At 40.0% G+C, this 16236-nt stretch overlaps 1 protein-coding gene across 1 annotated transcript in view; it reads left to right on the top strand.

Moving 5' to 3' along the window:
* LOC139753853 (probable G-protein coupled receptor Mth-like 3) overlaps positions 1–16236 on the top strand; it is a 111109-nt gene that overhangs the window by 90802 nt on the left and 4071 nt on the right. The window contains exon 8 of the mRNA XM_071670790.1: positions 11987–12076. Within this exon, the coding sequence (XP_071526891.1) occupies positions 11987–12076 (90 nt within the window). The remainder of the gene's footprint in view (positions 1–11986; positions 12077–16236) is intronic.

Raw genomic sequence — 16236 nt, 5'->3', positions numbered from 1 at the left:
CTCATCACATCACCACTATTTGTTATTACTTCCCTGTTAGCCCCCTTCACCAATGTTCCTATTTGTTCTCTTGTCTTATGCACTTTATTTACCTCCTTCCAAAACATCTTTTTATTCTCCCTAAAATTTAATGATACTCTCTCACCCCAACTCTTATTTGTCCTTATTTTCACCTCTTGCACCATTTTCTTGACCTCCTGCCTCTTTCTTTTATACATCTCCCACTCATTTACACTATTTCCCTGCAAAAATTGTCCAAGTGCCTCTCTCTTCTCTTTCACTAATAATCTTACTTCTTCATCCCACCACTCACTACCCTTTCTAATCTGCCCACCTCCCATGCTTTTCATGCCACAAGCATCTTTTGTGCAAGCTATCACTGCTTCCTTAGATACATCCCATTCCTCCCCCACTCCCCTTATGTCCTTTGCTCTCACCTTTTTCCATTCTGCACTCAGTTTCTCCTGGTACTTCCTCACACAAGTCTCCTTTCCAAGCTCACTTACTCTCACCACTATCTTCACCCCAACATTCTCTCTTTTTTCTGAAAACAAATGTTCATATCACTGAATGATTTGGTTGTTAAGTTTTCTGATGTAGTGTACTGGCAGTAGTTTGAATAATAAATGTGTGAAGTTGCCTCATTCTGCAGTATGGTATGAGAGTTCTGTGCTTGTGGAGCCCTATTTCTTAAACTATGTTCACCATCATGTAATAATACTGTACCACCTCAGAAACTTGCAGCCTCCCCACTGCAGTCCCTTAAAGTGTCATTCTGTCTTCCATTATCTTTTGGCTACTCTTGAACTGTTTTACAGGTGGACATAACCAAGTTTGAATGGATTCAGAATTACAAGAAACTTTTAAGAATTTGAACTGTGCATGACAACAGATAGCAGGCATAAATAGTTAAGTTCTAATCTGAATGCATCTAGGCTTGGAATTTAAAGAATTGTTATGTTGAGAATAATTCCTGTGAACATATGAAAAAAGATATCAGACAAAAATGTGATTGTCTTGCAAAGAAAGATTGAAGGATCATGTAAAGTATTTCAAGGAGAAATAAGTAACTTGTTTGAAGTGATCACAAACACACTCAAAAGAAGATTCGACTTGTGCCTTAAGTCAGCCCCTTGATGGACCTCAGATAAACAGATACTCAGGTGGGTTTGCTGTGGAGAGAAATACAATAATTCAACAAGAAAACTTGCAGTGAGTGCTGGGAAATAGCTCTACCATTTTTGATGAAATCTCAGCATGGGTGCTTATAGTTAACCTCTTCCTTCATGACCTACCACTTCCTGTAACCAGTAACATCCTTGTTCTTTCCTATGCAAACAACCGTACCGTCACACCATACCATGAAGTACCACAGAGCTCAAATAACTTTTTTTTTTCTTTTACATTGGAGGCTCTAGTCACAGAGGTTAATGAAAGGGAAAAAGAAGAAACAAGGAAAAGTATTTACGAATGTTGGAGGAAGTGAAAAATCTGTTCTTTAAAAAGTGTCAGACCATAGTTATTGGAAAAGACATAAGAGGGTAGAGAGTTCCAATGCTTCAAGGTGTAAGGAAAGAAACAGTTATCAGAATGGCCAGCTGCCATACAGTAATCGCATGACACAGCAGCTTGCCAAGTATTGCATGTCTTGGCCAATGGTGTAGCAGCCAGGTTCCCAGAGAAAAAAAACAAAGAAATACCAAAAGAAGACTCTGAAAATGAACTGACATTGCAATGTAGAGCAAGTGGGTCAAGTTTTGAAGTTAGGCTAGGGGAATTGATAAGTCGGCCTTCTTTTGTTTCAACTCTGTCAAGTTAGGATGCATAGCTAGAACTATGTACAAGGATGGATCAATCCTTTGTGATGATAGAGCAACTAGTTGGAAGAAAAGAAATTTTGATGTTTGAACGGGACTTCCTGGTTCTTAGAGGTACGCTTAGCTACTTCTTTAATGTGGGGTTGCCAAGATAGTGTGGATGTTATAGTAATACCAAGTATGTTCATGGAGTCAAGAGGTGGAATTACAGATTGGGAAAAGAAGAGAAGAAAGGTGTGAGGAGCTTTGATAGAGTTATGGGCAGAAATTGGGTCTTGGAGACATTAAAGTTAACCAAATTTAGTCTACCTCACTTAGATGCTCTGTCCAAGTCCAAGTTTATTGAGGAAGGTGTGGTGAAGCGAGATGCAGATTGAATGGGAGAAGAAGGAGTAGATCTGAGTTGTGTCATCAGCATATGAGTGCATTTGGTTATTTGTAGAAGAAAGGAAATCTTTGAATAAAGAATAAAAAGTGTAGGAGACAGGACAGAGCCTTGAGGGTCACCACTGTTGATGGAGAAAGGGGAAGTGACTGATCCGTCAACAACCATAGAGATAGATTAGTCAAACAGAAACATAGTGAGGGAGGGAAGCCAAAAGATGGAACTAAGAGTTAAGACCGCATTGCTACACCCTGACATAAGCTTTGGATATATCAAGGGTAACTACATAGGATTCTCTAGAATCTTTCAGGAATGGTACCCAGACATTAGTAAGACAGTAAAAAATACCATCAGTTGACCTCACCTTATGTAAGCCATTATAATCAGAGGGAAGATATGATATTCAAGAAATCTGAGGACATGATCCTTGAGAAAGTAGTCAAAGACTTTGGAAATAGTGGATGTCAAAGTAACAGGACAAAAGTTAGAGGTGTTAAAATGGCTGCTCTTTTTGGAATGGAATGTACCAGCGCATGCTTCTAAGAAGGAAAAGTTCCTGTTTTTAAACAGAAATGGAACAAACGAGCAGTCACAGGTGCAAGTTCAGAGGCACACTCTTTCAGTTCATGGGGATGGATGCCGTCAGATCCATAAGCCTTGCATGTATCCAGAGAGAGGTGCTTTTTGGACACTTCAAAAAGAGATTAAGGTGAGGGGCATAAGATTAGTAAGAGGGCCTAAAGGGGTGAAGGAATATTAGAGTCATCCAAAATAGAGTTAAAGGAGAAATGAGAACCAAAGAGAGTTGCTTTGTCTTTGGGAGAGACAGCTATAGTACTATCACAATGGATAAGTGAAGGACTGGTAGAGCAAGAGAAGTTTGTAGTGGTGCTATTACCTAAAGACCAGAATGATTTATCTGTGGATGAATGGGAGAGATTATCACACTTCCTTTGAATAAAGGAACATGCTGCCTCACAAATGATGCACTTGCAATGATATCTAGCAGTGATAAATGCTCATTGGAAGTCAGAGGAAGCAGAGTTTTTCCAAGTTTGATATGCCTTATCTCTTGCCGGAATGGACTCAGAACAGGAATGGTTGAACCATGGACTTGAAGAAGTGGCTGTCTTGGAGGAAGAGGGTTGAATGCTTGCATTCCTGAAACAACAACCTCTGCTATTCAATTAGCAGAGACAGAATCATCACCACATAAGAGACAGTAATTTCCCCAAGGAAAGTTGGAAAAGAATTTTCATAAGTTATTCCAGTCAGCTTTGTTCAGGTGCTAACATTTACATTTAGAATGGGCTGCTGGAGAGGAAGGTCTTGTTAAAACAGATACATTCATGAAAGTTTGGTCAGATAAACCACTGGGGGCAAGATTATGAAGCTATAACACAAAGGATTGGAGGTGAAAACCAATCCAGAATATTAGGAGAGTGGTAGCAGCAGTCAGGAACATGGGTGGGGTGGGTGATAGTTTGCTCTAGATCATTGAGCATGGAGAATGTAAGGCCTTTATTCCATCTGTGTGGGAGGAGATAAACCAATCCCAGTGTTGAACGTTGAAATCCCCTTGTTAGAGGGTCTCTGTATGTGGATGAGAGGATGTCACAGCCTCATTGCAGGAGTTTAGATAGTTGAAGAAAGTTTTGAAATTTGTAGAATTAGTTGAGTGGTAGGTGAAACAAAGGAAGATAGTGGTAGTTGGGAGACAGACCTTGAGCCAAATACATCAAAGTTTGGGGACTGAAGGTACTCAAGGCATGCCACAAGTGTGTTGATGTTAGAATAAGCATAGACACCACTTTTGAACTGGAATCATGATTGGAGATTACAGTAGGATATGAGAAAGGGGCTAGTGATAACATCACTAGGTTCTTAGGGAGAAGTAAGATAGTAGAAGTACTGGACAGAGGATGTCAACAGAAGAGAATGTATTAGGGAAGACCAATAATGTTTTATAGTGAATGGAAAAAGAAACAGGTCTATTAGAAAGTATATGGTCATAGGAGAGGTTGGTACTACTACTATCTGAGCTCTCTCTGTCATTGACTGTAGAGTCAGATGGGAACCTGGATATTCTTATTCCCCATGATGCCGGGGACTAAGGACTGCATGTGTGTTGGATTCTATCATGATTACATTTAAAAATGATGATTCAGATATGAGATAGCATGAGAACTTGAGTGAGATATGAATAGGTTTATGTGGCTTTTTAGATGGTAGGACTAACCTGGTTGTCCTGTTTTGATGAAACAGAAAGTAAGACCAGCAATCCTGACATGGAGGGTGTAATATGGTTCTGGCACCACTTTAATGCTCTTGAGTGAGGATGGTAGTACCAGTGTGGGTTGGTGCTATCAACACCCTGCTACCTACTATAGTCTCTCACATGTATTGAACAGTGTGTCCTCCACAACTGAATAATATATCTATAGAAATCCTCAGTTACCCTACTGACACCCAACAAGAATAAATCAAATGCACCTCTACATATTGTTCAACAAACCTTCCCTATGAATAAAACACTGATAGTAGAAGGCATCACATATAATACATACATTGCATTTTCTCATATCTGCAACATCAACACTATGAGAACTTGAAACCTAAACACTGTTAGAACACTTACAGAAACAAAATTTGGTTAGCAGAAAAGTTTTCCATTTTTTCTAAACTTCATGGAAACAGCTATAAAAACTGTACCTTGAAATTAGAAAGATGAAATAGAGGAATAGGTAAAATGCTATAAATTTGCTAATCAGAAAAGAAAGAAGAATGAGGGGAGACTTGAACACACCTTCAAGGTTTTCATTTAGATTGAGTGTTGACAGTGAAAATTGTTTGTGATAACATGCTTATATTGCATGTTTTTTTTTTATTTCTTGTTCCACAAGTCAGTAGCAAGTATAAAATGGAAATAAGAAGGTTAGGTTTTTAATAAGGTTTTATCCAGAGGCCCTTGTAAGTTGTCTTCAGATATTTTCAAATGCTCACCTCCAACCTTTCTCATGCCACAGGCATCTTTTGTGCAAGCCATTAGAAAGGTTAGTGAGTGGTGGGATGAAGGAGTAAGATTTTAGTGAAAGAGAAGAGAGAGGCATTTGGATGATTTTTGCAGGGAAATAGTGCAAATGACTGGGAAATGTATAAAGAAATGTATAAAGAAAGACAGGAGGTCAAGAGAAAGGTGCAAGAGGTGAAAAAGAGGGCAAATGAGAGTTGGAGTGAGAGCTTATCATTAAATTTTGGGGAGAATAAAAAGATGTTTTGGAAAGAGGTAAATAAAGTGTGCAAGACAAAAGAATAAATGGGAACATCGGTGAAGGGTGTGGTTGAGAGAGCAGAAGGGGGTTTTGAAATGGTTTGGTCACATGGAGAGAATGAGTGAGGAAAGATTGACCGAGAGGATATATGTGTCAGAGGTGGAGGGAACGAGAAGTGGGAGACCAAATTGGAGGTGGAAAGATGGAGTGAAAAAGATTTTGAGTGATCGGGCCCTGAACATGCAGGAGGGTGAAAGGCATGCAAGGAATAGAGTGAATTGGAACGATGTGGTATACCGGGGTCGACGTGCTGTCAGTGGATTGAACCAGGGCATGTGAAGCGTCTGGGGTAAACCATGGAAAGTTCTGTGGGGCCTGGATGTGGAAAGGGAGCTGTGGTTTCGGTGCATTATACATGACAGCTAGAGACTGAGTGTGAACGAATGGGGCCTTTGTTGTCTTTTCCTCGCACTACCTCGCGCACATGCGGGGGGAGGGAGTTGTTAATTCATGTGTGGTGGGGTGGCGATGGGAATGAATAAAGGCAGACAGTATGAATTATGTACATGTGTATATATGTATATCTCTCTGTGAGTATATATATGTATACTTGAGATGTATAGGTATGTATATTTGTGTGTGTGGATGTGTATGTATATACATGTGTATGTGGGTGGGTTGGGCCATTCTTTCGTCTGTTTCCTTGCGCTACCTCGCTAATGCGGGAGACAGCGACAAAGTAAAATAGATAAATAAATAAATAAATAAATAAATCGGTGAAGGTGGCTAATGGGGAGGTAATAACAAGTAGTGGTGAAGTGAGGAGATGGAGTGAATATTTTGAAGGTTTGTTGAATGTGTTTGATGATAGAGTTGCAGATATAGGGTGTTTTGGTCGAGGTGGTATATGAAGTTAGAGAGTCAGGGAGAATGGTTTGGTAAACAGGCATGAGGTAGTGAAAGCTTTGCCGAAGATGAAAGCCAGCAAGGCAGCTGGTTTGGATGGTGTTGCAGTGGAATTTATCAAAAAGGGGGTGACTGTGTTCTTGAATAGTTGGTGAGGATATTCACTGTATGTATGGTTCACGGTGAAGTGCCTGAGCATTAGAGAAATGCATGCATAGTACCATTGTACAAAGGCAAAGGGGATAAAGGTTAGTGTTAAAATTACAGAGGTATAAGTTTGTTGAGTATTCCTGGGAAATTATATGGGAGGGTATTGATTGAGAGGGTGAAGGCATGTACAGAGCATCAATTGGGGAAGAGCAGTGTGGTTTCAGAAGTGGAGAAGGATGTGTGGATCAGGTGTTTGCTTTGAAGAATATATGTGAGAAATACTTAGAAAAACAAATGGAGTTATATGTGGCATTTATGGATCTGGAGAAAGCATATGATAGAGTTGATAGAGATGCTCCATGGAAGGCATTTAGAGTATATGGTGTGGGAGGTAAGTTGCTGGAAGCAGTGAAAAGTTTATATCAAGGATGTAAGGCATGTGTACAAGTGGGAAGAGAGGAAAGTGATTGGTTCCCAGTGAATGTTGGTTTGCAGCAGGGGTGTGTGATGTCTCCATGGTTGTTTAATTTGGTTATGGATGGAGTTGTTAGGGAAATGAATGCAAGAGTTCTGGAGAGAGGGGCAAGTATGCAGTCTGTTGTGGATGAGAGGGCTTGGGAAGTGAGTTAGTTGTTGTTTGCTGATAATACAGCACTGGTGGCTGATTTGGGATGAGAAACTGCAGAAGCTGGTGACAGTTTGGTAAAGTGTGTGAAACAAGAAAGCTGAGAGTAAATGTGAATAAGAGCAAGATTATTAGGTTCAGTAGGGTTGAGGGACGAGTCAATTGGGAGGTAAGTTTGAATGGAGAAAAACTGGAGGAAGTGAAGTGTTTTAGATATCTAGGAGTGGATTTGGCACCGGATGGAACCATGAAAGTGGAAGTGAGTCACAGGGTGGGGAAGGGACAAGGGTTCTGGGAGCGTTGAAGAATGTGTGGAAGGTGAGAACATTATCTCGGAAAGCAAAAATGGGTATGTTTGAAGGAATAGTGGTTCCAACAATGTTATATGGTTGCGAGGCGTGGGCTACAGATAGGGTTGTGTTGAGGAGGGTGGATATGTTAGAAATGAGATGTTTGAGAACAGTATGTGGTGTGAGGTGGTTTAATCAAGTAAGTAATGAAAGGGTAAGAGAGATGTGTGGTAATAAAAAGAGTGTGGTTGAGAGAGCAGAATAGGTTGTTCTGAAATGGTTTGGTCACATGGAGAGAATGAGTAAGGAAAGATTGACAAAGAGGATACATGTATCAGAGGTGGAGGGAACGAGTGGAAGTGGGAGACCAAATTAGAGGTGGAAGGATGGAGTGAAAAAGATTTTGAGCAATCAGGGCTTGAACATAGAGAAGGGTGAAAGGTATGCAAGGAATAGAGTGAATTAGAATGATTTGGTAAGCCGGGGTCGATGTGCTGTCAGTGGATTGAACCAGGGAATGTAAAGCGTCTGGGGTAAACCATAGAAAGTTTTGTAGGGCCTGGATGTGGAAAAGGAGCTGTGGTTTTGGTGCATTACACATGACAGCTAGAGACTGAGTGTGAACAAATGTGGCCTTTGTTGTCTTTTCCTAATGCTACCTCAAGCACACACATACGGGGGAGTGGGGTGCTATTTCATGCGTGGAGGGGTGGCGAGAGGAATGGATGAGGGCAGCATGTATGGATATGTACATATGTATGTATGTATATGTCTGTGTATGTATATGTATGTATATGCTGAAATGTATAGGTATGTATATGTGCATGTGTGGCCATGTATGTATATACATGTGCATGTGGGTGGGTTGGGCCATTCTTTCGTCTGTTTCCTTGCACTCCTCGCTAACATGGGAGACAGCAACAAAGTATAATGGAACAGATAAAAATAATTAAATTCTGTAAAGAGGGAACTGGTTTGGTATTTGAACAAGACCTTGGGGTCATTGTGAAGTAGGATGTTTGCATTCATTTGGACAAGGTGCTGGTTTTGTTTCAAGGTAGGAGGCTTTGCATTAATCTGCTCTTTGGGGATTTGAAATTGAAAACTGTTCTTTCTTGCAGAAACAGTCTGTAAATAGAATTTCTTAAAAGTAAGGATCAGTTTGTAATAGGAAGGAGCATGCAAATTGTAAAGTTTTACCTAAATTGGTTGCTTTTGGCTGAAGATGAAATTGTTTCACTTCAAGCATGGAATCAGTGATATGCAAGGGCATTGAGTTTAGAATGTATTTTGAGTTTTTAGAGAAAAACTTATATCCTACCAAGCAAAGATTTGAGATGTAAATTGGGATTATGGAGGAAATTACACACCATTAATCGTACCACCCCAGAAAATTAATATGATGGAATCCCATTTGTTTCCCTTGTAACCAGTAATTGCTACTGCCACTGTGAAAAATGTCTATTGTATTTATCAATTTGTGATGCTCTTTTTCATCTTACTTTTTTTATATGCATTTGTTCATAAATGATTGCTCTGTAATATTGTGTACACTAAATTGTAAATATTATTAGGACTTCACTATTATGAAGTGATTATGCTGAGCTAATTACTACTGTCATTGCATAAATATTTATGACTTTTATCAGTTTGCCACATTGTTTTTGGTCATACATTGTTTTTAAATGCACTTGTTCATTAATGATTGCTTTATGATTCTGCATACACCAAACAATGAATCTTATACTGACGTCACCATTATCAAGCAATGAAATATACAATATATGATGTATAATATATTGTATATGGTATAGTTAGACAAAATATACAACTACATAAGTTTACTGTAGTTCAGCAAAGGGGTTTTTTGTGCTGCCTGGTCTGAGCCAGGCCACCATGCTTGATCATGCCTCACAGTGTATTTGCTTGATGCATCAATATATTTGTAATTTTACAAAGTCACAAGTTCTCCTTTATATATTTTTACTTCATGAAGATTTTTTCCTACTTGGTGCTTATATTCTAACTGTTATATCCTAATATCATTGCCAGAATTAATTTTTAGGTCTTGAGGGTTCAGAACTGGAGATCAAACCACAGCCAATACAGGAATCCAAATACATTTTCATCGTTACTCTATAATCACTTTCTCTTGATGAATGGAGCTGGTATCACATGTGTTAATATCATCATCAGAGCTATATTCTCTCAGCATTCAATTTTGTTTATCAAGGCATTACACCGTCTGTTTTGATAAACTGAAGCGTTCAATGACATACACCTAACGGACGTAGTGTAAATAATTCCCAAATGGTGACATCACCTTCTAGAAGGACAGTTGACAGCAGGTTAACATGCTAGATTTTGAAAAAAGTGGGAATTTAATGTTGTGCATAAGTGGTGCCATCACAGGAGATGGGAAACTTGCTGTTGCATATATGGGTTCATCACTTCTCCTAATCTTCTATTATCTTTCTTTGTAATTGTGGACTGGGAAGATGATGTTTTTGCAGTTCATGTAACTCATGAAGTGCAGATTTATAACATCATGTAGCAGGTAGAGAAATATCATAACATGCAGAGTTTTGCAAGTGAATTAGCTCATTAACTTTCTTCTTGGCATATAACTCATGGCAAGTGCCTCTTGCCTTGTGAACAACTGTTTCATATATTCATGATATTGATAATGTGCTTCATTGTGAGATATGAAAATTTGCTGATGATGATAAGCTGGGAAATAAATCTACAATTCAACTTGAACATCTGTAGTTTCACCCTGACTTAGACAAGTTGATGGACTGGGCTCATAAGTGGCAGACGAATTCTTATTGATAAGTGCAAAGTTTTACATTAATTTTTTTTCATACTACATTACCATTTCCTGCATTAGCAAGGCAGTGCCAGAAACAGATGAAAAAAGGCCACATTCGCTTTCATCCATTCTATAGCTGTCATTTGTAGTGCACCAAAACTACGGCTCCCTATCACAACCAAGCCCCACAGACCTTTCCGTGATTTACCCCAACTGTTTCACATGCCCTGGTTCAGTCCATTAATGGCATATCAGAAACAAAAAAGTAAGTTGCAATATTAGAGCTGTTGAACTGCAAAACACAAATAAGGAAAAAAACTTGGACATTATAATCTCTGTCGACCAATAGCCAAGTAAGTAGTGCATAGCAGCAGTGAAAAGATTCTTGAATTATAGGTAGGGATCTTGAAATAAATTCTAGGGAAATCATACTTACTCTTCTCAGTTTCTTGGTGCTTCCCCATCTTGAATATTGTGTTTAGTTTTAGTCTCCTAATTTGAAAAAAGACAAAGCTAGAGTGGAGAGAATACAGGTTCAAGTTACCAAGATGATTCCAGGACTAAGAAACAAATCCTGTGAGAGCCATCTAAATAACTTGAATCTGTTTAGCTTAGAAAGAGAAGGTTAAGGGGTGATGTAATACAGGTATTCAGGATTATCAAAGGCTTGAATAATCTTGATTGAACAAGCCATGTAAGACTAGTTTCATTTGATTTTATTTGAAGTGATAGATATAAACTCTTGGGCAAACGTTTTGTCTTGAATGAGGCAAAGTACTTTTTCCTCAACAGGATTATTATATGGAATGATTTAGCGGTTAAATTGAAGCAGTACTATAGATATGTTAGAGAATAGACGATGAATATTTTGCTTCATGTCCACAACTAACTTATTTGTGCCTTCTTATTTATGTTGACAGTTTGCAGGTTTTTCTCCTTGAACTATCTGTATGCTTTTCTACTTTTGCCACACTAATCTATGAGTTTCTAATATCTTCCACCATCACAAACAGCCTTGAAAGAACCCAGTGGTCTATTGTTGTTTGAAATCTTTTGTATTCCTTGTATACTAACAAGGATCTCACATGCATATCCATGGTAACTCATCCTCCCTTTCTCATAGCTAGAATGGAATTTCCTCCCTTCTGCCATCCATTTCCATCTACCGTGATGCTGCATGCAGTATCATTGTTTTACAAGTATCATTTTGGCTACTGCTCTTGTGAGCTGTCTTCTTATGTTCCAGCCACCAAGCCTGGACTTATGGCATGTGACTAGCTGTTACTTTCCATAGCTTCTGTGGGAGATAAGCTACATGAAAATGGTTCATTAAGATATCTCATTTCCTCAGTCAATAGAGCTGCAGAATTCTCTTCTTTCTCTTTTTTCCCTTTCTTATAGCTTTTTCACCTTTAAGAGTCAGATCTTTCAATACATGAGGAGCTCATATTAATCTCTTCATTTTTTTTCTCTTGCTTTTTTATATTCCTTTCATCTGAAAAGACCATAGACAGAGCATAATTTTGCCTGTGCCATGTCAGCCACTGTAAGAAAAATGAATGAGATTAAAAGATATGGCCTTACAGGCATATGGCTTCTGATGCACAGAGTAATGAAACAAACATATTATAATGGTACCACTGTGAAATTGCTGAACTAACATATGTTTCACTTGTCATATGTATACAGGTAGGTAGAGACTAATGTACACTATATGTTTTTATTTCAGGTTTTGGCATCGCTTCCTTCTATTCATTTTGATGGCTTTGTGTTGGGTTACAGAAATTCTCTCTTGGAAAATTCCTCCTAGAGAGCTATGGTAAGCTACGATTTCCTTTTTATTGTCAATATATCCCTGGGGATAGTGGAGAAAGAATACTTCCCACGTATTCCCTGCGTGTCATAGAAGGCAACTAAAAGGGGATACAGCAGTAGGGGGCTGGAGATCCTCCCCTCTCGTTTTTAACTTTTCAAGAGAAGGAACAGAGAAGGGGGCCAAATGAGGATATTCCCTCAAAGGCTCAGTCCTCTGTTCTTAACGCTACCTTGCTAATGTGGGAAATGGCAAATAGTATTAAAGAAAAATGTATATATATATATATATATATATATATATATATATATGTTGTATGGTTGCGAGGCGTGGGCTATGGATAGAGTTGTGCGCAGGAGGGTGGATGTGCTGGAAATGAGATATTTGAGGACAATGTGTGGTGTGAGGTGGTTTGATCGAGTAAGTAATGTAAGGGTAAGAGAGATGTGTGGAAATAAAAAGAGCGTGGTTGAGAGAGCAGAAGAGGGTGTTTTGAAATGGTTTGGGCACATGGAGAGAATGAGTGAGGAAAGATTGACCAAGAGGATATATGTGTCGGAGGTGGAGGGAACGAGGAGAAGTGGGAGACCAAATTGGAGGTGGAAAGATGGAGTGAAAAAGATTTTGAGTGATCAGGGCCTGAACATGCAGGAGGGTGAAAGGTGGGCAAGGAATAGAGTGAATTGGATCAATGTGGTATACTGGGGTCGACGTGCTGTCAATGGATTGATGGATTGAGTCAGGGCATGTGAAGCGTCTGGGGTAAACCATGGAAAATTCTGTGGGGCCTGGATGTAGAAAGGGAGCTGTGGTTTCGAGCATTATTGCATGACAGCTAGAGACTGAGTGTGAACAAATGGGGCCTTTGTTGTGTTTTCCTGGCGCTACCTCGCACACATGAGGTTATTCCATGTGTGGCGAGGTGGTGATGGGAATGAATAAAGGCAGACAGTGTGAATTGTGTGCATGTGTATATATGTATGTGTCTGTGTGTGTATATATATCTGTACATTGAGATGTATGGGTATGTATATTTGCGTGTGTAGACGTGTATGTATATACATGTGTATGGGGGTGGGTTGAGCCATTTCTTTCGTCTGTTTCCTTGCACTACCTTGCAAACGCGAGAGACAGCGACAAAGCAAAATAATAATAATAATGATAATATAATATATATATATGTATATATATATATATATATATATATATATATATATATATATATATATATATATATATATATATATAGTGAGTGGTAGTGAGTGGTGGGATGAAGAAGTAAGAGTATAAGTGAAAGAGAAGAGAGAGGCATTTGGACGATTTTTGCAGGGAAAAAATGCAATTGAGTGGGAGAAGTATAAAAGAAAGAGACAGGAGGTCAAGAGAAAGGTGCAAGAGGTGAAAAAAAGGGCAAATGAGAGTTGGGGTGAGAGACTATCAGTAAATTTTAGGGAGAATAAAAAGATGTTCTGGAAGGAGGTAAATAGGGTGCGTAAGACAAGGGAGCAAATGGGAACTTCAGTGAAGGGCGTAAATGGGGAGGTGATAACAAGTAGTGGTGATGTGAGAAGGAGATGGAATGAGTATTTTGAAGGTTTGTTGAATGTGTCTGATGACAGAGTGGCAGATATAGGGTGTTTTGGTCGAGGTGGTGTGCAAAGTGAGAGGGTTAGGGAAAATGATTTGGTAAACAGAGAAGAGGTAGTAAAAGCTTTGCGGAAGATGAAAGCCGGCAAGGCAGCAGGTTTGGATGGTATTGCAGTGGAATTTATTAAAAAAGGGGGTGACTGTATTGTTGACTGGTTGGTAAGGTTATTTAATGTATGTATGACTCATGGTGAGGTGCCTGAGGATTGGCGGAATGCGTGCATAGTGCCATTGTACAAAGGCAAAGGGGATAAGAGTGAGTGCTCAAATTACAGAGGTATAAGTTTGTTGAGTATTCCTGGTAAATTATATGGGAGGGTATTGATTGAGAGGGTGAAGGCATGTACAGAGCATCAGATTGGGGAAGAGCAGTGCGGTTTCAGAAGTGGTAGAGGATGTGTGGATCAGGTGTTTGCTTTGAAGAATGTATGTGAGAAATACTTAGAAAAGCAAATGGATTTGTATGTAGCATTTATGGATCTGGAGAAGGCATATGATAGAGTTGAGAGAGATGTTCTGTGGAAGGTATTAAGAATATATGGTGTGGGAGGCAAGTTGTTAGAAGCAGTGAAAAGTTTTTATCGAGGATGTAAGGCATGTGTACGTGTAGGAAGAGAGGAAAGTGATTGGTTCTCAGTGAATGTAGGTCTGCGGCAGGGGTGTGTGATGTCTCCATGGTTGTTTAATTTGTTTATGGATGGGGTTGTTAGGGAGGTAAATGCAAGAGTCCTGGAAAGAGGGGCAAGTATGAAGTCTGTTGGGGATGAGAGAGCTTGGAAAGTGAGTCAGTTGTTGTTCGCTGATGATACAGCGCTGGTGGCTGATTCATGTGAGAAACTGCAGAAGCTGGTGACTGAGTTTGGTAAAGTGTGTGGAAGAAGAAAGTTAAGAGTAAATGTGAATAAGAGCAAGGTTATTAGGTACAGTAGGGTTGAGGGTCAAGTCAATTGGGAGGTGAGTTTGAATGGAGAAAAACTGGAGGAAGTGAAGTGTTTTAGATATCTGGGAGTGGATCTGTCAGCGGATGGAACCATGGAAGCGGAAGTGGATCATAGGGTGGGGGAGGGGGCGAAAATTTTGGGAGCCTTGAAAAATGTGTGGAAGTCGAGAACATTATCTCGGAAAGCAAAAATGGGTATGTTTGAAGGAATAGTGGTTCCAACAATGTTGTATGGTTGCGAGGCGTGGGCTATGGATAGAGTTGTGCGCAGGAGGATGGATGTGCTGGAAATGAGATGTTTGAGGACAATGTGTGGTGTGAGGTGGTTTGATCGAGTAAGTAACGTAAGGGTAAGAGAGATGTGTGGAAATAAAAAGAGCGTGGTTGAGAGAGCAGAAGAGGGTGTTTTGAAATGGTTTGGGCACATGGAGAGAATGAGTGAGGAAAGATTGACCAAGAGGATATATGTGTTGGAGGTGGAGGGAACGAGGAGAAGAGGGAGACCAAATTGGAGGTGGAAAGATGGAGTGAAAAAGATTTTGTGTGATCGGGGCCTGAACATGCAGGAGGGTGAAAGGAGGGCAAGGAATAGAGTGAATTGGAGCGATGTGGTATACCGGGGTTGACGTGCTGTCAGTGGATTGAATCAAGGCATGTGAAGCGTCTGGGGTAAACCATGGAAAGCTGTGTAGGTATGTATATTTGCGTGTGTGGACGTGTGTATGTACATGTGTATGGGGGGGGTTGGGCCATTTCTTTCGTCTGTTTCCTTGCGCTACCTCGCAAACGCGGGAGACAGCGACAAAGTATAAAAAAAAAAAAAAAAAAAAAAAAAAAATATATATATATTTTATTTATTATTATACTTTGTCGCTGTCTCCCGCGTTTGCGAGGTAGCGCAAGGAAACAGACGAAAGAAAAGGCCCAACCTCCCCCCCCATACACATGTATATACATACGCCCACACACGCAAATATACATACCTACACAGCTTTCCATGGTTTACCCCAGACGCTTCACATGCCTTGATTCAATCCACTGACAGCACGTCAACCCCGGTATACCACATCGCTCCAATTCACTCTATTCCTTGCCCTCCTTTCACCCTCCTGCATGTTCAGGCCCCGATCACACAAAATCTTTGTCACTCCATCTTTCCACCTCCAATTTGGTCTCCCTCTTCTCCTTGTTCCCTCCACCTCCGACACATATATCCTCTTGGTCAATCTTTCCTCACTCATCCTCTCCATATGCCCAAACCACTTCAAAACACCCTCTTCTGCTCTCTCAACCACGCTCTTTTTATTTCCACACATCTCTCTTACCCTTACGTTGCTCACTCGATCAAACCACCTCACACCACACATTGTCCTCAAACATCTCATTTCCAGCACATCCATCCTCCTGCGCACAACTCTATCCATAGCCCACGCCTCGCAACCATACAACATTGTTGGAACCACTATTCCTTCAAACATACCCATTTTTGCTTTCCGAGATAATGTTCTCGACTTCCACACATTCTTCAAGGCCCCCAGGATTTTCGCCCCCTCCCCCACCCTATGATCCACCTCCGCTT

This window comes from Panulirus ornatus, chromosome 15, assembly GCF_036320965.1.
Source record: "Panulirus ornatus isolate Po-2019 chromosome 15, ASM3632096v1, whole genome shotgun sequence".
Taxonomy (NCBI): domain Eukaryota; kingdom Metazoa; phylum Arthropoda; class Malacostraca; order Decapoda; family Palinuridae; genus Panulirus; species Panulirus ornatus.
The sequence above is the reverse complement of the archived record's forward strand: the minus strand, read 5'-3'. Positions and strand labels throughout refer to the sequence as shown.